The 25,823-nt window shown below is 38.0% G+C and overlaps 1 protein-coding gene across 3 annotated transcripts in view; it reads right to left on the minus strand.

The window, feature by feature from the left end:
* LOC120530198 (nucleolar protein 4-like) overlaps positions 1-25,823 on the minus strand; it is a 432,135-nt gene that overhangs the window by 269,885 nt on the left and 136,427 nt on the right. For all 3 annotated transcript variants that reach the window (XM_039754462.1, XM_039754461.1, XM_039754463.1), the window contains exon 2: positions 10,508-10,657. In XM_039754462.1, coding sequence (XP_039610396.1) covers positions 10,508-10,657 — 150 coding nt within the window. The remainder of the gene's footprint in view (positions 1-10,507; positions 10,658-25,823) is intronic.

A 25,823-nucleotide genomic window follows, 5' to 3' on the forward strand; every position in this document is an offset into this window, starting at 1 on the left:
ACAGAGCTCCTTCTGTCAGTCACAATATTTGCCATTGAGCGATTCTATTTCTTCCTCGCCATTATCGGCTATCTTTTGAATTTAAAATAGAATGGGGTAACTTTCTTGGTTTCTCTGAGTTGTCTGACTGCCTGGTCACCTCTTACACTTTAATCTTCCCTTATTAATCAGCTGTACCTTTTATTTCACACTGCACACACTTTTGTTCAGTTTTGTCTCTTTGCCCACCGTTTTATTTCATTCTCTTTTTAATTAAATCATACACTTTTCCAATCTTTGGTGTTGTGGTGCCCACAAGGCTGTTGGATTTCATTCCAACTGATTTCTTAAATTGAGGCCAGTCTCTCACCATTAATCCGATGGCCCAATAAATTTCTTAGTCTGGGCTCAATGAAGATGTCAGTGTGATATGACCTGTCCCTGAACTTGAGAAAGAAGCTCATGGCTGTCAAGAAGCTGACTCAATCTTCTCTTTTTAGGCTTCGTTTCAGTTACATAATTGGTTCTTTTTTTCCCTTAACCAGCTGCCAATTAACAAATGACTTTCACATCACCAGGCAGCCAAGAATGAAGATGCTACGTTGGTACATTTTACAGCTGTGTGTGTTATCATAAAGTGGCTTACTGAATAAAATCTTTACAAGTAAATAGGAAAGAGAAAAAAGTAGATGATTAAGGGGTACTTATGCAGCCCAGACCACAAAGCATTTTCTTCATTTTTTAGAAAAGCTAAATATGCACAGGTAGCAATTTCTGAAGTAGCAGCATGAGAATAGGAACAAACTATATTAAGTAAATGAATGCTAAATGAATATATATTACAGAATAATTAAATGAGAAATGGACATCACTGCAGGTCAGTGTCCAACACTGCATCCTCATGGCTCCAGTACCCTACATTTGAATCCCACATCCAGTTTTTGTCCACAAAGAGCTGGCACATTGTCTGTTTCGCAAAGATGTGCAGGTCATGTTAACTGGCAACTCTAAACTGGCACTGCATGGATGTGCACAAAAGTGGGCTCTGTGCTGCTCTGGCACTGGCCAGGGTTGGTCCTTACCTTGCACTTCATGCAGCTGGTGTAGGCCCCAGCCTTCTGCAATCCTCAACTGAAATAAGTCAAAAGTTATTAATTCACACTAATGGTATTTACTATTTTGCCACATACAATTGTGTTCTGAAGAAGTGAAGTATTCTTTATAAATTTAAAAATAACTTGACTATTTCTGCAGTTTACAATTGGACTGAAGAAAAATAGGTTCCAAATATTAAAAAGGTTTAAACAAAAATATGTACTTTTTTCAAGTTGTGAGTTTAAAACAGTATATCCAAATCGCGTTAGAAAGGAATAAACAAAAGTAAGCAAGCTATTTGTGAGATATGGCTATTTAAACAGAAAACCAGCTCTACACTGCGTGAAAGGCAAGAACTGGGTGCCAGCCCACCACACTTACAACTGATACACATGCACCCATGAACAATCCCATTCATGATCTAACCTGGGATGTTTATGGCTTTGTATATGCTATGAGCACCATAGTGGAAGACAGGCGTCCCAAAGGGGATGGAGGACGATTCCTTACCCGTCAGGGATGCCATAAGAAAAGGAATAAGGACAGATGGGATTTCCATCAAGGAAGCCAATTTAATGGAAGGACTGGGGAAGACAACAAGGTTTGGATCCCTTATCCCCCATATGCTAGATGGTATGCCCTCAAGGCATGCTGGGACCTGTAGTTCCGTTTAGCAGCCCTTTTGAGTTCCGTTGGGGCCACCAGAGGGAGATGCCAGAATTATTCATCCCTGCTTCTAGAAACTTCTGTTTGACCCTGAAATTCTTCCAGCGGGCTAGGCCCTGGCAATGGAAGTGTTCCTGAGTCACAGATAAAAAAAAAGAAACTGCTCAAACTCATCCAAGTAAGTCAGAGTTAGGAGGCAGAGGACAAGATTTGCTTGGAGGAAGAGGAGCAGGTTAGAGGAGGAGGAAAAACCTTTATTGTGAGCTGTGCTATGTTATAGAGAAGATTCTAGAAGTGCCTGTAAGGTACAGGAAAGAATAAGAATTGACTGTGTCTGTGGTAGTTGTGCCCAGGGTTTGGGCCTCAGTGATGCCCTCAATCTTTCACAATGCATTGGAGAGAACACTATGCTACATCTGGAAGAACATACAAACTCCACACAGACAACAAACAGACACACAATGTTCTGTGAAGCAGCACCAGCAACAATTGTCCAACCATGCCGCCCTATGCCAGAGCAGCTCCTCTATACAGTATTCAGTTTGCTAGTAACCAACATTTCTGTTGTTAAACTTCTATGGCTCTACATTTCATTCCACTTCACTTGCAACTGCAGTGAAATGACTCAGCAAACAAACACCACAAACTCACAGGTCCACTTTCAGTAAATCGTCCAGTCAACAGTTTATATCCAACCTAAGAGCTTAAAGCTGTAACTTTAAGGTATTGTGACTACCAAATGAACTTGATAGAAACAATACACATTTTGATTTTGTGAGCATTTTTGGGCCATGTTCTTAAAAGACAAAATTGCTCTTAACAGCTCGAGTCAAAGGTATGATTTTGTGCTGATCAACGTCCTCATTTAAGTTTAAACTCCACCTATGACGGCAGCCATGAGGAGACAAGCAAATAGGAAATGTATCCTTTCCTCAAGTAAAACAGTTTCAAGAATCTGTGATAAAATAATGAATTCTAGTTTCCTTTCATTATCACAAGGATGCTTCATAAATGCAAAGGGTATGTTTTCTTAAACTGAAACCTTGGCTGCTTCAAAGTGGTATATTTAGTGAGTTTTAAGGCTTTTTCACTCCCCTATGGACCCTGGTACTCTTCATCCCCATAAAACTTATACAAAATGCTTCACATTAGAATGCAACTTTATGTGGCTAATTAAAATATACCATGACTGTGAAAAAATAACTTTAACTTGAAAAATACCAAACTAATTCTGCGTTCCACTTACCTCAGATGTCGGATATTTGAACAGGGAATGACATTACACCTGAGTTGATCACATTCCAATAAAATATTTGGAAAACCAATATGGACGCATCCAGGAAAACCTTTGTTGGCTGCGCTCCATTGATATAAACAGCACTTGATAACAACCCATTATGTGGTATTTTGCGTATCCAAACACTGTAGAAGTTGGCCAGTACTGTATGTATGACTGATTTAATTAAACAAAATGGACAGAAGTGCTAACACTACAGCTTTCACTTAAATTTGCATTGTATGTCACCATATTTTATTGACATTGTGATCTGAAATCGGAGAAACTTGGACTTGACAGACCAGCCCTGACATGCAAATCTGATTTAAGGGGGGCATTCCAGCTGAAAATTCTGACTAAAGACTAGGCAATTGTGACTTTCCATTTTAAATGAAATGCAGCATTATTCTTTAACTGCAAAACATGGCTTGTAATTTAGGAATGTGATCCCTTCTCCCCACCCTTTTATTTTTAGCCAATACATTCATTTACAGTTATCCCTGCTTAAACCAATTCAGGTTTACATGGGTTGGATCTAATCTTGGCAGTGCTGTCCACCCGGCGGCAACTAACCCTGGATAGGGGGCACCTGTCCATCACAAGGCACAATCACACGCACGTCCGTACTTACTCAGACGAGCAATGCAAAGTTGTTAATTACCCTGACCATACTAAATTGATCTCTTTTTTACTTGCAGGTTATCATTATTTTGGGTTCAGTCTCCATTTTAGTCTTCTTTCTGACAGAAGAGTATGTGATACAAGCTAATTTAACCTTGAGTAATGAATTGCGGGAGTTAGACAGTTCAATAACACTTACTGTTCCTTGGCAGTCGCTGATAAGTTTGCAGAAAGCAACCTTGTCCTCATCCTCAGCATTTTTGAAGGTTGTTATTACACAGCCAAGAAATGTTAGTCTTCAAGTGGGACAGAAAGGTATTTTTTTCACATTCACTTATATATTAAGTAGACCCACTTAAAACAAAAACTACTCAGTAGCTGGATAAGAATAACTGATATTTGATCAAGTACCGACTGTGCATATTCATCAATGTCATATTCATCATCTGGAAAGTGTCAGAGGCAGTGAAATTTCAAATGGCATTAGCATAAACTCCTAGCTGCCCCATGTTAAACTACATCATGCTACAGAACACTGGTTGAAAAATCATGAACATTTAATCATCCCCTTCTGGGCAGCATGGTGGTGCAGTGGGTAGAACTCCTGCCCAAAGGGTCCAGTGTCCTGAGCTGATTCACATAACCGGTCATTGCCTATGTGGGTGTTCCTCTGGATATTCCAGATTTCCTTCCCCTCACCTAAAGATGCACAGGTTCGTTTAACTTGTAATTGCCCATGTATGACTGGTGGGGTGTGTGTCTGATTGGGTCCTGTAATGGACTGGCACCCTGTTAAGGGTTGCAGTCTGCCTTGAGCGAAGAGGTTCCACGATAGGCCGTTGTGACCCTAAATTGGATTAAGCTGGTTTGTGATTATTATGCTATATCGTATTCGATCTATCTTCTAACAATTTTTGTTCATGTGGTGCAAGATTTGAGTTATGCTTTCTATTATCCAACCCGCTGTATCCTAACTACAGGGTCACGGGGGTCTGCTGGAGCCAATCCCAGCCAACACAGGGTGCAAGGCAGGAAACAAACCCTGGGCTAGGCGCCAGCCCACAGCAGTATTAATGTAAAGTCTCTCTAACTCTGTAAGTAATAATAATCATTTACATTTATATATCGCTTTTCCCACTTCTCAAAATGCTCCATGTACGGAGGACCCGGAATGTGCACCCATCATCTCCTTACTGCAAGGTAATAGCGCTACCACTGCTTCAACTGTTCCTTGATTTGCTGTTATTTTTAATATTTATTTTTATATTTAATTTACCTGTATGTGTACTGAGAAGACTATCTGGAGCTCATATGTTCATATAATTTTATCTCAAGATTCTGTTATTCCCTCACATTCTAAACACCTCCAGACAGAGGAGCAGCTTCGGCGACAGACTGCTGTCACCGTCCTGCTCCACTGACAGACTGAGGAGATCGTTCCTCCCCCACACTATGTGACTCTTCAGTTCCACCTGGGGGGGGGGGAAACGTTAACATTATTCAAAATTATTGTCTGTCTGTTATCACTCTTTAATTTAATATTGTTCTTTATCAAGTATGCTGCTGCTGGAGTATGTGAATTTCCCCTTGGGATTAATAAAGTATCTATCTATCTATCTATCTATCTATCTATCTATCTATCTATCTATCTATCTATCTATCTATCAAATAGAAAAGGTTAAGTGTCACATCTAAATATACGTCAGTGGTGGACAAATTATAAATGCATATGGTAGTCTGCTGAGCTACCAGCCTTGCAAACCTGGTAGTCCAGGTTCAATTTTTGGACCCCCAGCTTTAAAAACGGAGTAGAGGGTTACCTGTAAATTTTTACAGCAACGTTTTTTATATAAAGTTTTGTTGTACATGAGTGCAGAGTACTCTTCTACCACAATATAAACACAATTAGCACCTTGGAAGAGAATATTTAAAAAAAATTGATGATTTTTAAATAATTATGTTATGTTGATGCATGGACCAATATGAATACATAAAACATATTTTCAAAAATGAACTGACATACTGCATTAATATTGCATTCTCAAATTTTGCTTTTATGTTTAATTTAGACCCTACCAATTGGCTCCTCTGTCAAAAGCATCATCCGTTTGACCTCCAGGGTTATTCTGAAATGCAATTTGTCCTTTCCAGTGTTGTACACCTTTAGTTGACCACAGCCAGTGATCTCTGTACATGGCTATGTTAAACTTTGTCACTCTTGAACTATTAAACAGGTTCTCGTGTTAGTAAAGATGGGGCTTAGGACAGAAAAAGCACATGTACACTGTACAATGTTTGGGCTTACATTAAGGAGCCGTTTCACAACCTCCAGTGTACCAGAGAGGAAGGTTATTGCCTGTTAGAAGCCTTATCACTTAATAGTGAGCATCACTTCATGAGGTGAGATCTGTGTATAATGGTGTGTGGCCCTCTGATTTTGAAAGGTTAATGTCCAAACCTTAATGCTAAAACATCGAAAATCTGTGGCAGGAGAATTGTTGGAACATTCAGTCCATGAAATGTGATCAACAAGCAGCTGAATATTTTACGTCATTTTGTCAGATGTAGTAAGCCCTGTTAGTTGAAAAGAGTTACCTGCTGCATCAATGAACATTTTTGTTTCTATGACGTACATTTCATGAAATGACTCGGCACTACATCAGCATTTTCTACATCTTTCAGACTGACTGGCATAGTATACAGTCATTTGTTACTGTGCTTTCTCACTATGAAGCCTCCTTAGCGTTAGACAAGAACATTACTCAGGCTGTGAAAATTGTGCTAAAAGAATTAGTTCCGAGTGTCAGTTAGGCAACGGTACAGATGCGTCAGATCACTCGGGCTGTAAAAGTGCTGTCAGCGCTGCCGTTCTTTGGAGAAATTATGTCTGAGTGTAAGTTTTCACTAATTATGAAATATCTGTACTTTACAACAATGAAGACTTTGATGAGATTACCCATCCAGCACCCAAATTGAAGAAAATTTCGGAAATATACCAGGCCATTGTAGCAAAATTTCAGAGCGTTTACATTCCAGACTGTGATGTCAGCTTCTATGAAAGTCTCATGGCTTATAAGGGCAGACTGTCATGGATACAATACATCACGTCAAAAAGAGCAAGATTTGGCATAAAGTTTTATGTCCTTAGATTTAATGGGATGCATTTGGTTCTGTACAGCGAAAAAGGGACAATTTTTTATTCGAAATACAATCAGTACATTCATCGATGCTGACTTTGATAGATGCTCTGCTGGATCAAAATTACTGTGTAACCATGGACAATTTTTATACTTCGCCAGAGCTATTTGACATCTTGTTGCAAAGAAAGACTGACACATATGGAACAGTGTGTCCTAAACGTCGTGGTATGCCTGAAGACTTTGGCAAAGCTAAATGACAGCGAGGTGTGCTAGTAGCTTGGCAAAATAGTAAAGTGATTGTGCTGAAATGGAAGGCCAAGAAAGATGGTTGTCTTATTAGCATTGTATATAATGCAGCTACAGTCACTGCACAGGCAAAAGGCAAAAAGCAGGTTACAAAGCCTTGTGCTGTGATCAACTACAATTGCACGATGGGCGACGTAGATCGTGCGGATCAAGAATTGACTTTCTACCCCATTATGTGGAGGAAACAAAATAATGTTGCTTTACAGCTAACATTATTGTTTTTCTTGCTTGCTTTACCTACTTCCTGCACAATTACACTTTATTGCTCACTAGTTGGTGCGTGCGTGTGTGGTAACCCTGGTTAATATATGACGCATTGCGACACTGTGATGTCCACTGTGTTTTTATGTTTGTGTTTCAGAAGGAGGTACAAGGGTCTGAATATGATGCAACAGATCATCAAAGTGCTCGGAAGACTTGCAGAAACATCTGTAGTGCATCTCTTCATCATGTACGTCACCCACTTACAAGACAATTATATTCTCCATCCCTTCACCACTTTTGGTTAACGGACTGACACACCACCTTCTCCTTTGTTTTCCACTTAAAGCCAGCAATAACCAGCACAACTCTTCATCCATTTATCCATCCTCTGTTATGAAATTGTTAGGCATGCAACATTGACCAAACACTGTAATATACTGACTAGGAATGATAAAATATCAAACAATCTCTTTATTTAATAGTCCTAGGTTATGTTAATTATTTGTCTAAAATCTCAGCAAAAAAAACGTACAATGTCTAGTTTTGCCAGGTTATGGTGCAATAGCTGGTTATGAAACTTTGCCCATTTGTTTCACTAGTGCTGACTTCAGTGTTTGTGCCTAAACGTCTATTAGCCATGAATAACTAAATAAAATCAGCAGCAATACTTGGTTTTCATGAAAGGTTTAGAACCAAAACCAGAGAATTCCAACTGAAATTGGGATCAGGTTCCTTAACTGGCTGGAGTTCAAATTCTTGTTTTATGTGTTTTTTGTTCGTTTTTGAGTCTTTTATTTATGTTAGTGTTACTTTTGTTTACTATTTGCTATATTCCCTGTTTTATGCTCCTTGTGTTTTATAGTTGGATTCCTCTTGAGGCGGGGACACCTGCCCTTCACTGTAAGGGACTGCCCTCAGCCCTTAAAAGGCAACCCATGGTCCCTTGCAATTCATCTAAATACACTTGGGAGTTGTGAGTTCTTGGTATTGTGCTCACCTTAAATTGCAACTTCTTTTTGACTTTGTGCTACTTGCAGCTGATTTTTGTACTACAGTACATTTTCTATTAATAAACCTTTGTATTTATAAAGATTCTACATGATCCTGTGTGTTACTACCTGGGTATTTTGACAGTTTTCCCCCTCTAGTGGCATTTTATGAACTGTCTGGGACTTAGGTGCTTGGGAACTCTCAAGCTCAAATTATTGGTGAGTTAAAAACAGCTTTAATAAATACTACTCTAGCAAAAAATGATTATGCCCACTGAAACAGGGGAGTACCAGGATTACCATCCATTAGTGGATGCAAATGGGCATGTCTATGTGATACAGATGAAGTTGGGGACTTGACTAAGATTGTCACCTCTTCATATCTTTTTCCGTACTAAACCCTACTCTCTCTACTGTTTCTTTTTCCGGTCTTCTGTGGTGGCGATCTGCGTCGTCACCACCTAATCAAAGCACCATGATGTTCCTACATTGATGGATTAAAAGACAGAAGTTTACATGACCATCATCATCAAGTCCTTCCAAGAGAACCCTAAATACAAAGAAGACTGTTTCATTTATGTCAGGTAGAATGTCAAGAGGGGGCTGGGACCCCTGTAGATTTTATTTTTTCTCTCCAGCCGTCTGGAGTTTTTTTTGTTTTTTCTGTCCTTCCTGGCCATCAGACCTTACTCTTATTCTATGTTAATTAGTGTTGTCTTGTTCTAATTCTTACTTTGTCTTTGCATAATTTATCTTTTTCTTCAACATGTAAACCACTTTGAGCTACATTATTTGTAGAAATAAATGTTGTTGTTGTTGTTGTTTTGAGGATTACTTTTCAATACTGACTTTTGCTTATTTGTGAAGCAATTTTAGATGAGTGTCAAGAATTGTGTAATACATTTCCCTTTTTTGAAGAATGTTCAGCTGTATGTGCTCCGAGTTTTTTGTTATGGCTATGCCTGTGTTGTCTGTTCCTTCTATTTCTGTTTAATTGCATTTTTGTTTTTTGCTCCTTAGGAGCTAGCTTGTGTATGCAGGCACTAATGCTGCCACACAGGTTTGCATGAGTAAGGCCTTCTTAATTAGGCTACTTTTTGACAACCTTGTTAATTAAGCTACTTTTAAGCACCTACGCGCTGAGCTCTTGCTAATTCCCTCATGATTACCAAAACCTTGGTGATCCAGGGGCTTATTTTGTGCTTTTCTACAGCACATGTTTATAATGTTATTTTGCACCAGGTGAGTTCCAGAAGTGAGTGCATAGAGATGCCCATATTTCAAACTGAACAGTGATGCAGTGCAATGCCAGGCTTCAACAGTTACATCTCAACCCTTTCGGCAGAAGAATTCCATTTGCAGGGGTTCTGTCTGTGCGAAAATTACAATAAAGTAAAAACATAAAATATCAGGAATAGGGAAAAGCAAAAAATATCTTGTTAGGGATAATCTAACTGCACCTCAAATAAAGTTCAAATCTTGAATAACCCCTTATAAGCACACTACCAATCAAACCAATCCCCTTCATCCTTCACACAAACACATCTTTTCTGTGCACATCAAATTACAATCAGTGTTCTTTCAATCTACAAAAAACTTTGCACGAAAAAATCACTACATGAATAGACTCAATCACCAAATCAAATACAAAGTTCAGGAATTTGTTTTTAAATAAGGAAAACAACAGTTTAGGTAACGTCCAAAAAACTGATGTGGCTATACAACTGAAACTAAAAGTTGCGGTTAGAGGCCTACTTGCATGTATTGTGTGCAAATGGCCAAATCCTAGGGTATGAAATGACACAAGCTAAGTCGCAAGCTGCTGCTAGCTTTGTCGTGCTTTTGGATATACTTTAATGACTTCACCCTTTTAATTGGTCCCTTGGCCGTTGTTTAATTGTTTAAAATGTTTGTCGGCCTCTAATTCTCATACCTCTTTCATTGTCATTCTCATTTCCACACTAATGTCCACACATTATGACAATGCCTCCTCATTCGCATACAGTATGTCTTGGAATTGATGCATGGATTGGGCAAAATGATTGTAATATACTGTAGAAGTATTTAAAATTATAGTTATTGGTAATAGCTCAATATGGCAAATTATTTATTACAAGTATTTTACACTGTATCAGTATAACAAAATTTGTGGTGATTTTACAAGACCAAGAAATAAATGCAATATTTATACTTAACAGCATCAGCAGGACAGATTCTACATGTTTACTTACTGCCTTATATGTTCTCTTTTGTCCGGCGTGTTTCCTCGTCTTTTCTCCATTTGTTCCATTTTCCACATGCATGGAATAAATTATGTCAAAGAAGTCTTCAACTACGGCAACTTGCCTCAAGGAGACCTTTTCATCAATTCCAACACCATCCTGTAAAAAGATACCAGTATGGCAGATTTTAATAAAAAGTTGAATGTTTCAGTCAAACAGATGATTTAAAACATTGTTAACAATGACAAAGGCTAAAAGAATGATCATTCTGCAAATTACAAGCATACGTTACTAATAACAAAAATGTATCGCCTTATTAAGTAAAGAGTGATCTGATGGCCTTCCATATATAAAATTTAAAGGATGCTTTATTGTTTTCTTTTTGGCACACATTTGTGATCACTTTTTTTTATTGATTCTAATGCTAAAACACAGTATTGTGGAAAAGTTTATTAGCTTAAGCAGAGGTTAAGAGAAGACAAGATTAAACTATTCAAAATTATAAAAGGATTTAGTACAGTGTATTCCAGTCATTAATTTAAAATAAGGTCTTTAAAAACAACATGGGGCACAGATGGCAGCTGCGTAAGGGTCAATTTCCTGCCTTCAATTGCTCCATATTAAAAGTGCTTGGAGAAGTTCCTATAGTTTACATTTTCTTAGATTCACTGGGATTGCTTGTTTTTTTTCTTCTTTATTTTTGAAATGGGTGTTTATTTTGATTATAAATATTTACCAAAGTAAAGCAGAGTAGTTTATATATTGTGTATCTCCCTATTTCTGCCTTAATATAGTCATTGATGTTACTATTTCGGTTACATTTTCCTTTTTAATTTCACAAAAAACATCACTTTCACGCAAAATTTGTAGGTTAGAAATTATCTTTGTCAAATATATGTAAGTCACCTCCTTTTATCATGAAACTGAATATATGACCACTGCAATTCATATTTTAGTAGTGTGCAATGGCTACATTTATTTGTCTTTCTTTGAGTACCTTAAGCTTTTAAGAACAGCTATACTCAAAACTCTTTGGCAGACTGAAGACTTCCATTGATGTCCTGTTCCTGTGGTGTGTGAAGACCAATATTGGTTTAAAAGGACCTTAAAGCTGCACGTGAACATATGCATGTCTTCAGTCTCTCCTCCATTACTGTCTCCAGGGGGTCAAATGAGTGCTTCCCCTAACTAAGCCTGCTTTTTTAGCCAACTTGTTGATTCGCTGGGCCTGGGTCTTTCCAAAGAGGACTCATATAACCTAATGAGGCCTTCATGAAATGGGCTGCTTTGTTGTGTTGGATGTGTTGCATTTTGGTTATTACTTTTGGTTTTGTGAAGCATACAAATACTTTCTCAGCTATTATTATAATAGATTCACTAATAATAAATGTGGTTATTACATTTAGTTATTTTTCTTAGATTTTTTTTTCATTTGAGATTGTAACTATAATTCGATAACTTGATACTATAGTGCAAGTCTTTGAAATAGACAATACTTTCTCGTTAATTAGGCCTAATTTCTGCTAAGGGTTAATTTTATGTGGATGACAGACAATTTCTCTTCTTGCAGACAGATACAGATATCCCTAAAAAATTACAACCAGGGTCATTGGTAGCAGTACTTTAGGAACATTCAAAATGCGACTGGATGATGTTTTGCTAGAGTTAGGTGAATAAGGACTAATGGACTCTACTGGTTAAACTGCCTGTGCACATCAGAATTGTTATGTTCTTGTATTGTCTTTACGCATCAGGGCATAACAAAAACATCTTTCAACAAGAATTTTAACTTATTACATTTAAACTTTTATTTGTTCTTAGCAAATACAACTGGCACAATTAAAGGTATGACAAGTTCACTTTCAAGTTTATGGTCGTTGAGTACCTTGAGATGTTTCCCACAGGCTACTGACCATCAATACAATAACATATAAATATCACCAAATAGCTTGTCCACACAGTGAAGAGAAAGATGTGTAGACTTTATGTAACAATCGAGGATCGTCGATGATAATGGAAAAAGAGGCTGCTTTCATAGTATTACAGATCTTTAAACTTTCTTTTTGTCTCTATTCCCCCTACCTCATTTTCTCTGATCACAGATTCTGATTTCACTTTGTTCTACATTGCAAGACATTTAATTAAAGATCTGTAGCATATTCTCCAAAATATTTCTGTAATATAACATTAAATGAAATAAATACATGAGTTCATTTTTAAGTCAGATCAATACCAGCACATAAATTTAATTATTAATGCATCGCTGGTAGCAGGCTCCCTCGTTTGATCTGTTGCATTCTCTCCTGCATACATTGCTGCCTACAACAAAAAAAGTTTCCATCTCAGGAAACAATGAACGAGGCCTGTGCTATGCTAAACTCCAACTCCAAAGAAAAGTGTGGCTTTGTGCCCTTTGGACCTACCAGTGACAACAGTGGTAAGAAAAAGTATGTGAACCCTTAGAAAAATAACACAATTTCTATAAAAAAAATTGTCTTAAAAAGTCATCTAATTTTCAGAGTGATGGAGCTGTGGTTAAGGATCTGTGCTGAATCAAATTCTGTTACTGCCAGAAAGGGGGTCCTACTCTGATGCACCCTTGAGGAAGGCCCTTAACCTTAAAATCACTCCAGAGGTGCTGTACAATTGCTGACCCTGCACTCAGAGTCCCAAAGGTCAGGTGAAAAAGACAGTTTTCCTTCTGGGTTTAACAAAGAATATCAAAATCCAAATCTAAGTTAAAATAATGAATAAACACAGTCTGGTTTAACTAGCTATTAATGTAAAAATGATTGTATTGTGCTTCTACATATTGAATTCATCCTTTAAACATTCACATTGTAGGGTTGGAGAAAGCATGTGAACCCCTAGGCTGATAACTTCAGCAAAAGATAAAAGATGATATATATGAATTTGACACTCAAAATTGTGTTCAAAAATTACGCAAAAAGATATCTTGCCCACACTGCTGCTTTACAATGCATGGTATGGAGCATTGGGGAAAACCTTAAAAACTTACCAAATGCCTCCATTTTTCAAGCCAAAGCAGCTGTCGAGTATTGATCTGTATGTTCCGTATTTCCCACATGTTTGTGACAGCAAAAGGGATCTGGAAATAATCATTTCATCGCATATTCCTGGTACTATTTTTCTTGAGATAAGGATACATTTTCTATTTGCTTATGTGAGTTCTCACATAAATACAGAAATAAATTAAAACAAAACCAACCACATGAGACAAAAAGTTTACTGTGATTTGGTCTTTTGAGAGGACACCATTACTCAGGTGGGTAAATGTTTGTTATGCTAGAATACTAAATGCTGAGCTACCATGTACAGCTGTTCTTCTTTTTCAATAGCTGACTCTCATAATATTGGTGTTTTTTTGTTCAAAAATTACATGTATAAATTATTTTACAATGTATATGTAATCGCACAATGCAGATCGATAATTGAAAACGGTCTTGGCATGCCAAATTGACATATTTGGTAAGTTTTTAAGCTTTTCCCCCCATGCCCCATAGACTACAATATAAAGCACCAGTGTGGGCAAGATTTTTTTTTTTTTATTTAAATAAAGCACTTAACTTTAGAACACAATTTTTCATGGCAAATACCTATATAGAATATTTGTGAAAAAATAACTTTGACTTGAAAAATACCAAACTTATCCTGCAACTGGAATCAGGAATTAGCAAACCTGGAGTCCAACCAATGAAACGAGATTGGAGGAGTGGTTTAGAGATTCCTTGACCTATAAAAAATATACAGTCTGAGTTTATTATTTACAAGAGGCATGCCTTGCAAAAAATAGATCTCAGAAGATCTACAAACATGAAGCTGCAAAGGATCACAAATTCATTTCAAAGAGAGTAGATACTCATTAGTCCACAGTTAGACAAACTGCGCATAAATGAAGATAATTTAGTATTGTGGCCTTTTCTTCTTTAAAGTAGACGCATACCTAAGGCTTGAAAGGCACAATTCAGAATGCTCAATGAGGTGTAAAAGAACGCTAGAGTAACAGCTAAAGGCTTGAAGGAATTATTGGAACAGGTTAACTTCCCTTTCCTACCATGTACAAGACATTGCAGGACACCAAGCATGAAGCCACTTCTCTCTAAAACAAAAGCATCACTTAACACCTGAAGTTTGTGGACTGATGAAACGAAGGCTGAATTGTACAGGAAGAATATTCTTCTGTGTGTATGATGCAAAGAGTGCAGTGCATATTAGCATGAAAACATCATCCCAATGATAACATAAGGCGGAGGGAGTGACATACTTTGGTGCTGCTGTACTGCCTCGGGGCCTTGAAAGTTTGTCATCATTGAGGAGCAAATGATGCAGCAGGACAATGACCCTAAACTACTAAGTAAATCTACTAGCTCTAAAAATACAAAGCCCACCTTTCGAAGTGGCCAAGTCAGAACTTTGACTTTAACCAGGTCAAGATACTGTTAAATTACCTCAAGAGACCTGTTCACGACAGAACCAAAGAATATGACTGAGCAGAAACAGTTCTATAATAAAAACAAATGTCCACAAGTCCACCCTTCTGGCAAAAATCTATCAGGGATTGTCTATGTTAAGACTCACTATGAGATATGCTCACTTCAACAGACATTTCAGACTGCTGAAGCAGAATAAATTCTTTGAAAATGAAGCACGCTAAACATAGCTCATTTTGGGGCATTTCAAGTGAAAACGGAATGAACTTTGTCACAAATTGTGCATTAACATATGCTAATCCTTGTGGTAATTAATAAATATAACCTTTTCTAAGTTGTCTTTTTTTAATGGTTGTTAAAGGAAAATGCTCTGCCCAAAAATGATACTTTGTTTAAATGTTACTTACCCCATGTGCTTTATAGTGATGGTAGAGAGAATTTTTAAATCTCTTTTTTACATGCAGAACAAGAGAAAATAGTTAATCATATAATTGAGCTTGACGATCACCCATTTCGTACAAAACATCCATCCATCCATTTTCTAACCCGCTGAATCCGAATACAGGGTCACGGGGGTCTGCTGGAGCCAATCCCAGCCAACACAGGGCACAAGGCAGGAACCAATCCTGGGCAGGGTGCCAACCCACCACAGGACACACAACAAACACACCCACACACCAAGCACACACTAGGGCCAATTTAGAATCGCCAATCCACCTAAACATCCGTGGAAAAAAGAAAAAAATTCTCACGTTACAAGTGTCACATAATCCAGTGTTCCTCAACCTTTATGGGTGTTTTTAAAATTTTATTACAGATACATTCCTGTTCGCTTGTTTACTGTTCATATTTTTATTTAAATAAAGAAGTAAGATGGCATGAAACCAGACGGATGTGCAAAGTTGAAAATGCATGACATTGCTCTCTACTTCATAGTTAGGCATATTCCTATTAGAAAATTGATAACTTATTTGTCTAAATCCCAAAGAACATTTTACTTTAAGCCTTCAAATTGCTCTCAAAAGGACAACGCCAAATGCCACATTCAGGAAACAATCTACAGAAAACAATGGCCCACATAGAAAGACAGGCAATGAGATGAAGAGCACACCTGGATATCTGTTAAAATGGCTGAACCTTACAAAAAAATTTACTTCCCAAAAATAATACAGTATGCTATGTCATATGTGCACGCACACTCCCTGGCCACTTATTTTGAACACACTCATGGTGTGGCGGGTTTCCTCTCGTGTTTACTCTGTGCTTTTGTGACTACCTGGGTTTTTCAACCTGTACTCTGTTTTATGACTTTGCCTCTGGATTTTGTTTTGGGACTGTGTTCGCTTTTGGGATTATCTATTTTGAAGGCATTGCCATATGTGTCTTTATCTCTTGTTCTCTTCCATGCTTATTTTTGTGTTACTGACCATTTTGCAAAATAAATATTTGAATTTATGCATTTTTTTGTGTGACTAGCCAGGATTGACAGTTTCCCCCTCTAAGGGATCCTCAAGCACTTTCATGCTTGGAAACTCTCAAGTTCGTAACAGTTTTCATGTTTGGACTGGGGCAATTTTAAACCACAATAACAGTCACGGTAAAATTTTAAATTTAAAATAATTGCTTCACACAATTCCCATAAAGTAATGTATATCACAACTGTGAAGAAATAATGTTGACTTTTAAAAAAAACAAACTTATCCTTTTAGTGATTTTCTTACAGTAACATTCTGAAAAATGAAAAAATAAACAAACTTTGGTATGAACGGAACATTTAGTATAGGAATCTCAACAGTAGTGCAAATATATGTGGTGTGATATTTGTTAGAAAGTAGGAGCAATGCTTTTAGCTAAACAATTATCAATAAATGTATTGATCGACACTCTGACAGAGGCACAATGCAACTATTACCTTTGGTGCAGACTTCCATACCCATTCATGATGCATAAGATGCAAAAATAAAAAACTCTCATACTTGAATACTTGTCCTTGGATTAAGTGATGCATCATAACAAAACATACTGCAATATTCTCCTATATCAGTTTTTTTCCACCAGTAATATCCACCATTCACACTCTCATGTGTAAGTCCTGCACAGGAATGGCCTTCATGACAGCAGGAACGCAAAATCGTGGCAACAAAGGAAAACAAAATGGTGATGCACACAAAAACAAGTTTTCTTATAAAAATAAAAATAACAATTGATTGAGTGCCTCAAAAATATAATGGGTATAAACTGTTGGAAAAAAATAAAAAGCCTCAAGTCTCAAACAAGTGTAAACAAATTTGGCAACTTACAGAATCGTCACAACATGGGATCAATTTTGAATCACCAGTTAGCCTGATACACAAAAATAAATGCCCAGATATTTGCTCCCTTTATATACCGTATATTGAATTTTACAAAAGATTATTAAAATGAGCATTAAAAATTGTACAGAATAGTAAATCACAATGAAGTCCCCTCCACTCACTCATAGGGTGACCCTCAACAGGTCGTCTAACCTGCCAATGCTTTGATTAAAAAAATATGGTAGCAGTGGTGCTTATTTCTAATTTACTTAACATAAAACAATCAGCTGAACAAATAATGTCAAACTAATTAGGAGTGTTCAAGACATGGGGGAGCCATTCCAGTCCCGCTCATAATGAGGAAAATGTGCCTTCTGGTTCCATTTCAATGGAGTACTGAACTACAGGGCAGTTTCCCTTATTGCTAATTGAAATCACGTAATTCAAAACAGTCAGCTGTTTTCACGTATTCTCACAGGGCGTGGCTTCCCACCAGACACCCATTTTGAATAACTGGTGTGGTCAGCGTTCTTAACTAAAGACATTTACTTACAAATTAATATCACACTGAGTGAAGGGAACAAGAGAAGTTAACACAGAATAGGACAACGAAGAAAACACCTGTCAGTCTTCTAGTGGTACAAGATCCTTGGACACTTGGCCTGATTTCTTTTTGACTGCCCAATATTTTAACCTTAAAAACAGTGTTACCAGGTCCATGGTTTTTTAGCCCATTTGGGCTATTATTGATAGTTGCTGGTGAAAATTCGCAGATTGTAGTTTTTTGCGCTACTTTTTAAAACAAAGTACAGTATTTTGGGCTATTTGCAACCCTTCATAAATTAATATTTACCATGTTTTACATCCATTTGGCACTCCTTTGGCTATTTGCACTTATATATGTTCCTTACCGTTGTAAAATAAGGGCACACTCCTCCATTGTGTGATGGTATATACTCCTTCTGTAACTTAAAAATATCTCAGAAAGGACACATAACACTGGCTTTGATTGTATGTACCTAACCCTCTCAATCTGATACCGCCACTAGCTATGTGGTGTGTCATTTTGTCTTCCTCATGCATTGGGCTATTTTTTGGGGCAAATTCGCTATTTTTAAAGTGACATTGCGGTATAATTTTTTTAGAAACCTGCCAACCCTGCATACAAACCCTGCAGAGATGATGTGTTTCCCTCTCACTGAATCTACACTGCTTCTCTTTCCTTCAAACTAGTGGTCATCCATAAATTCTGAGCTTGACTCTTGTCTGTGGGCAGAAGTTTAAACCTCAGCTACTGGCTTAATTTAAGCTTTCAGCTCGGATTTTCATTTAAAGGTACAGATATATTCATGTGCGGTTTGTTCTTACCAATAACAGGAGGGTCCCAGTGCTTGAGTAATGTGCTCTCTGCAGCTCCCATTAGGACGTACTCCCTAAACCCGCACGTGCTGGGACTACTGACTAAATATGTAATGACTAACGCCCACCTTGGTGTACTCTACCCAGGTCACTATGCAGGGACTGTCTTCAACAGAGTGAGCCACTTTACTAATGAGTGCACCCCCTTGTGGTAGATCTCGATTCAGGTCACTTAATAGAGGGGGCTCTCTGCATTGGCATGAACACTCTGCTGAAAATAGCAGCAGAGAATTTAACACTGCAAAGAAAAGGCATCACTTCCCTGATAGCCAATAAGAACCTTTTTTTTTTTTTTAGAACACAAGATCTGCAGAATAACATGTTGTTAATATACTATATAATGAATCTGGATTACCAGTCGAAACAATTTAACATATGAAACTATTTCTTTTATATTGTTTTGAACATTACTTTTCCACATAAAACTAAAAATGATGTTCTCCGCCCACAGATTTGAAATATCCTCAGCCACAGCTGGATACCATAATCTAGAAATTACTTCTTCATTTGAGAGTAGTTCTCGCCTGAGTGCATACAGTATTTCCATTCATTCACAGAGGAAACCACAAGCAGCTAGTCTGTTGCAAGACTGTGCTAGCTGGAATAAGTACGATTTGCCGCATGAACCCCCCTCTGCATGTTACGCATTAGCAGCTGAGGACTCCCCGGCAACCTGTCATTGGATTAAATGGGTCTGAAAGTGAATGGCAGGACTTCTAGTGAGCAGACCCCTGCAATTCATCCTCACGACAAATGAACCTCCTTTCAGTATAAATATGCAGTCAATTCCAAAACTGCCCTATCATTTTAAAGGAAAGCCAAAATTCTTCATGCCGTGTTTTTTATATGTTGGTAAACATGGAGTGGAATCAGGCAGCAGGTTCCACCACAGGCTGATGATTTTCAGATAGGTAGCCAGCAGCAATGTTGGCCACCTATGGTAAGGAAATACAAGAACACGTTTCAGCCAAAGTACACCACCTTCCAAGAAATGCTGCCATTTAACCATTATTTTGGATGCACCAATGACTTACAACTAGAAACACATTCCTTCAGTCTAAGAACTAAAATATCATTTGTGTGTCACAGAATCATAGATGCCAACAAGTAAATACAGACGTATGTTAGCTAAGCAGGCTTTAGATATTAGAAGAAATAATCCAAAGAGACGAATGGCCTAATTATCCTAATGTCAATCCCCAAAGATGTTCCGTTTGCCTTGCCTGTTGCATTCAATTACAGCTCCATTTCAAAGCGTCTGACTCTTTCACAATGGCAGCATGAATGCCAGCCCTGCAAGTTTTTAGGTTTGCCATTCAACGTTACATTTTCAACTCTTCTGATGTAAACATTTACCCCAGTCTACTGCGCAGAGTTCAAAAACTGGGTGAAGCCAACTCCTTAATGCTGGGTTGAAGAGACGCACTTCATTAGCTTGACTTGTAGCTGTTCATAGAAATGTGATACTCATTATGTTTTTGTCAGTTATCTTTACAAAAGTTGTCTACTGAATTGCAAAAAGAGAACAATGAGAAGGCAAGCTTATGAAAATGAAGTGTCCACATCCTGCTTACTGGCTCTGTTACTCTTGGATGGAATGGCATTTGGTGGGGGGCTGATGAGACCTGGGATCCCAAACACAGTGGAATCTCTCAAAAGCTACAATGCTATCACTGTAAAAAATGGCCGTTAATTTTACTGTGTACAGCTGTTAATTATTATTATTAATAAATAATGAAGGTAAACAACTGTGAAATGTAAAACAGTAAAGCGCTGTTTCAGTAACACTGAAGCAGTGGAATGAAGCATACAGACCAATATAACATTTTTTACATCGTTAACCCTTAAAAAATAAATTCTTCTTCTCTGAAAAAGAAATTAGATAATGAAGTCAGAAAGGAAATCGTCTTATACTCCCATTTCATTGCACCAAGCCATTTAAAGAAACGCTGCAGTTTGTTGACTGTGTCCAGTTTGCTCTAATCCACTGTCTCATGGGCACCAAGAATATATATTCTGAAAATTTAAACAGCTACCTTACATTCATTTAACTTAAAATGATCATATGTACTGGCTTAGCGCTTTTTTCAATATTGCATTCAATTAATGTGCACCCAATGTATAGTAAGTTTATTTCATGGCTATATAAAGTATACTATATAAAGAACTACAAAGTTATTTTTCTTGACACCGATTTCTAAATTTGCATACAGTCACTATATTTGCATAAAGTAACACAGCCCTTTTACCATATTGCTCCTGATAATCCACAGTCCTTTGTACAGCATGAGAAAATAACTTAAACAGAGTTACCAAACTTATTTTTCCTCCAAGTGCGGAAGGTTTTTGAGGTTATGGAAGCGGATTTAAGGTGGCTTGTTTTCGATAAACTGACAAACGTGTAGCACACCATACACCACAAAGTTTTCTTCTCCACCAGACAAACAGTCAAAACTTCAATAAACATTAAATTCTTTTCAATGTATGAATTGAAATGGCCCAACATGTTCGTTACTAATTGTTTTTTTTTACTGAGTCAAACTGTACATTGGTCTGTGTTTCTGCCAGCTTTTGATGACTTAATGACTGGTGAAATTTTTACAGTGTGAATTTCATTTTACAGAAAAACCTTAATGGGCACCATAATGTTTGAGAAATACCAATGGTAGGTACAGTATATTAAAGCAGTTGCTGCTTGAAGTCTGCGATTCATAGACCTTACCAAATGCTGAATATCTTCTCTGGTGATGTTCTGCCAAGCCTCTTAATGCAGCCATCTACACATCCTGTTTGTTTCGAGGGGCTTGTCCCCATAAGTTTTCTCTTCAGCATAATGAAGGCCTGTTCAATTGGATTTAAATCAGGTGACTGGCTTGGCCATTCAAGAATTTTTTCATTTTTTAGCTTTGATAAATTCCTGTGTTGCCTTAGCAGTATGTCTGGTGTCATTATCTTGTTGTAGGATAAAGCGCTGTCCAATGAGTTAGGAGGCATTTACTGGAACTTGAGTAGATGAGAAGTTTCTATTCACCTCAAAATTCATTGTGTGACTGCCATCAGCAGTTCCATCATCAATGAAGAGAAGTGTGCCAGTATCTGTGGCAGCCAAACATGCCAAAGCCGTAACACCCCCACTTTGTTTAACAGATGTGGCGGTCTACTTTGGATCTTGAGCAGTTCCTTTTCATCTCCACACTTTGCACTTGCCAAAGAGGTTCATCTTTGTCTTGTCTGTCTACAAGAACCTTTTTCCAGAATTCTGCAGACTCTTTTAAGTATTTTTTCACACGCCGTAAGCTGGCCATCCTGTTTTTGGTTTGCATCTTGTATTGTGGCCTCTGTATTTCTGTTCATGAAGTCTTCTGCAGACAGTCACTTCTGACACATCCACATCTGCCTCCTGAAGACTGTTTCTGATCTGGTGAACAGGTGTTGGCCACTTTTTCTTTACTATAGTGAGGATATGTCTGTCATCAGCAATGGAGGTCTTCCTTGGCCTACCAGTCCCTTTGCGATTACTGAACTCATCAGTGTGATCTTTTCACTTCTTAGCGATATTCCAGACAGTTGATTTAGGTCATCCTAAGGTTCTGCCAATGTCTCTAATGGTTTTATTCTTGTTTTTCTGCCTTATAATTGCAACTTTAACATTCATCGGCACAGCTCTTCTCCTGAAGTTGAACAACGGCAACAGTAGACTCCAAAGGGAAGAAGCAAGCCGAAGTATCTTATGAAGCAATGAAACACACACATTATGATGTCCTGAAATGTCATTTCTACATGCAGTGACTGAAATGTAAGCAAAAGCCCTTAACTTAAAGCCCACAGTGTGAACTTTACTCACATCTGAATTGTTTGATTACGCTCTGAATTGATTCTGAGCTCTTTAATTAAGGATCTATGCTGGTATCTGGAAGCTTACTGGTTCAAATCTCATTACTACCAGTAGGGATCCCACACCATAGGTCCATTGAGCAAGGCCGTTAACCTGAAATATGTTCCGGGGCGCTGTACACTCTTAAAAATACTGGTTTTGTAATAGCACTATATATTTCATTACTATGTTGTGTGGTTCCTCGTAGCTCCATTGCCTGATCAAGTGCCATTTCATTCTTGGGAAGGGTTCTTTGCATGTGCACTTGGTTCTTTGTGCTTTGAAAAACACCCTAGTATGTAGAAAAAGCCGAAAATCTTGAATGTAGGGTGGGGTGCGGGACACTAACAGATTCAGAAGATTTGGACTTAGCCAGTGTCACTAGACGTACAGTGGTGCTTGAAAGTTTGTGAACCCTTTAGAATTTTCTATATTTCTGCATAAATATGACCTAAACTATCATCAGATTTTTCACTCAAGTCCTAAAGTAGATAAAGAGAAACCAGTTAAACAAATGAGACAAAAATATTATACTTGGTCATTTATTTATTGAGGAAAATGATCAAATATTACATATTTGTGAGTGGCAAAAGTATGTGAACCTCTAGGATGATCAGTTAGTTTGAAGGTGAAATTCGAGTCAGGTGTTTTCATTCAATGGGATGACAATCTGGTGTGAGTGGGCACCCTGTGTTATTTAAAGAACAGGGATCTATCAAAATCTGCTCTTCACAACACGTTTGTGGAAGTGTATCATGGCACGAACAAAAGAGATTGCTGAGGACCTCAGAAAAAGAGTTGTTGATGCTCATCAGGCTGGAAAAGGTTACAAAACCATCTCTAAAGAGTTTGGACTCCACCAATCCACAGTCAGACAGATTGTGTACAAATGGAGGAAATTCAAGACCATTGTTACCCTCCACAGGAGTGGTCAACCAACAAAGATCACTCCAAGAGCAAGGCGTGTAATAGTCGGCGAGGTCACAAAGGACCCCAGGTTAACTTCTAAGCAACTGAAGGCCTCTCTCACATTGGCTAATGTTCATGTTCATGAGTCCACCATCAGGAGAACACTGAACAACAATGGTGTGCATGCCAGGGTTGCAAGGAGAAAGCCACTGCTCTCCAAAAAAAACATTGCTGCTCGTCTGCAGTTTGCTAAAGATCACGTGGACAAACCAGAAGGCTATTGGAAGAATGTTTTGTGGACGGATGAGACCAAAATAGAACTTTTTGGTTTAAATGAAAAGCGTTCTGTTTGGAGAAAGGAAAACACTGCATTCCAGCATAAGAACCTTATCTCATCTGTGAAACATGGTGGTGGTAGTATCATGGTTTGGGCCTGTTTTGCTGCATCTGGGCCTGGACGGCTTGCCTTCATTGATGGAACAATGAATTCTGAATTATATCATAGAATTTTAAAGGAAAATGTCAGGACATCTGTCCATGAACTGAATCTCAAGAGAACGTGGGCCATGCAGCAAGACAACTACCCTAAGCACACAAGTCATTCTACCAAAGAATGCTTAAAGAAGAATAAAGTTAATGTTTTGGAATGGCCAAGTCAAAATCCTGACCTTAATCCAATCGAAATGTTGTGGAAGGACCTGAAGCGAGCAGTTCATGTGAGGAAACCCACCAACATCTCAGAGTTGAAGCTGTTTTGTATGGAGGAATGGGCTAAAATTCCTCCAAGCCGGTCTGCAGGAATGAGCAAAAGTTACCGGAAACGTTTAGTTGCAGTTATCGCTGCAAAGGGGGGTCACACCAGATACTGAAAGCAAAGGTTCACATACTTTTGCCATTCACAAATATGTAATATTTGATCATTTTCCTTAATAAATAAATGACCAAGTATAATATTTTTGTCTCATTTGTTTAACTGGTTTCTCTTTATCTACTTTTAGGACTTGAGTGAAAATCTGATGATGTTTTAGGTCATATTTATGCAGAAATATAGAAAATTCTAAAGGGTTCACAAAATTTCAAGCACCACTGTATGCAGCAAGAGTCCTTGTAAAATCAGGAACCACTGGTATTTCATAAATCTGTTACCATGTAATTGTAGTTATTCATGGTATGGCGCTTGTTACAGCTATAAATAAATGAAGTTTCTTTCTGGAACCTTCATGTGGATGCCTCTTTTGGGAACCAAAAATGGTTCCCCTGTGGCATCACTCTGAAGAACCACATTGTCACCTTTATTTTTAAGAGTGTACAATGGCTGACCCTGCAACCTGACCCCCAAAGGTCATGCGAAAAGACAGTTTCCCCTTGGGGATTAATAAAGTATATCCGGAAAAAAAAACTTGTCATTTTAAACGGAGGAGGAGGAGGAGGAGAGTGGTGAAATCAAGGAAAATTGTGTATCTGTCCAAAACATTTGGCTTGATTTTTATTTGTTTCTTAGCCTTTGATTCTTTACTCTTCTCTACTGCTGACTCGCCTCTGCTTCAGCTTCTTTTATTTATCTTTTCCTGTTACAGCACAACTAGTCAAAATGGTTCTACCGATTATGTGCTGTTTAAATGACACTTAATTGAGGAAACCTCAATTCAAAATGGAAAAAGGCAGGAGGGAATAAGGGGAATTTTAAAGAAATCATTAATGTATCTAATGTGAATTACTCACTATAATTAACAACCCAAGGTTTCTGTTGCCCTTGATAATATGCATCAGCAAAGAAGATGAAAAAACCTGCTTCTGCCAATGTCCTGATTTTATAATATTTGATTTCTGAAATTTGTTGTGCAGTGGACCAGCACTCTTTCTAAGGTTGGTTCAAGTCCTGTGTCTTATTTTCCCAGAAAAGGCCCCGGCCCGCTGCAACCCTGCATTGGAATAAGCATGTTGACAAAATCAATAAATGACTGAATGAATGAATTTTGCTCACATATTGACATTAAAGAGTTTTTTTGTGCTGATGAATGGCAAAATAATGACATCCCACACTACAACACAAGGCGGCACGCTGTCACACCGATTAGTGCTGCTGCCTCACCGCTCAACGGCTTTGATTTCTGGCATGGCCACTGTCTGTATGAAGCTTGGACCTTCTTTTTTCTGTGTATTGCTGTTTCCTCCCACATTTCCCCTCTCATGTTAGGTTAACTGACCCACAAAGAAGGAGTATGCCCTGCAACAGACTTTATTGTGTGGCAGAGGATAGCATAGTGGTTAGGGATTTGAAAGGTTGTGGGTTCAAACCCCACTACTGACACTGTGTGACAGCTGCATGTGCTCCAATTAGAAAAACAACTGAAATGCAACCAAATAAATCCCAAATA

The sequence above is a fragment of the Polypterus senegalus genome, chromosome 5 (genome assembly GCF_016835505.1).
Source record: "Polypterus senegalus isolate Bchr_013 chromosome 5, ASM1683550v1, whole genome shotgun sequence".
Taxonomy (NCBI): domain Eukaryota; kingdom Metazoa; phylum Chordata; class Cladistia; order Polypteriformes; family Polypteridae; genus Polypterus; species Polypterus senegalus.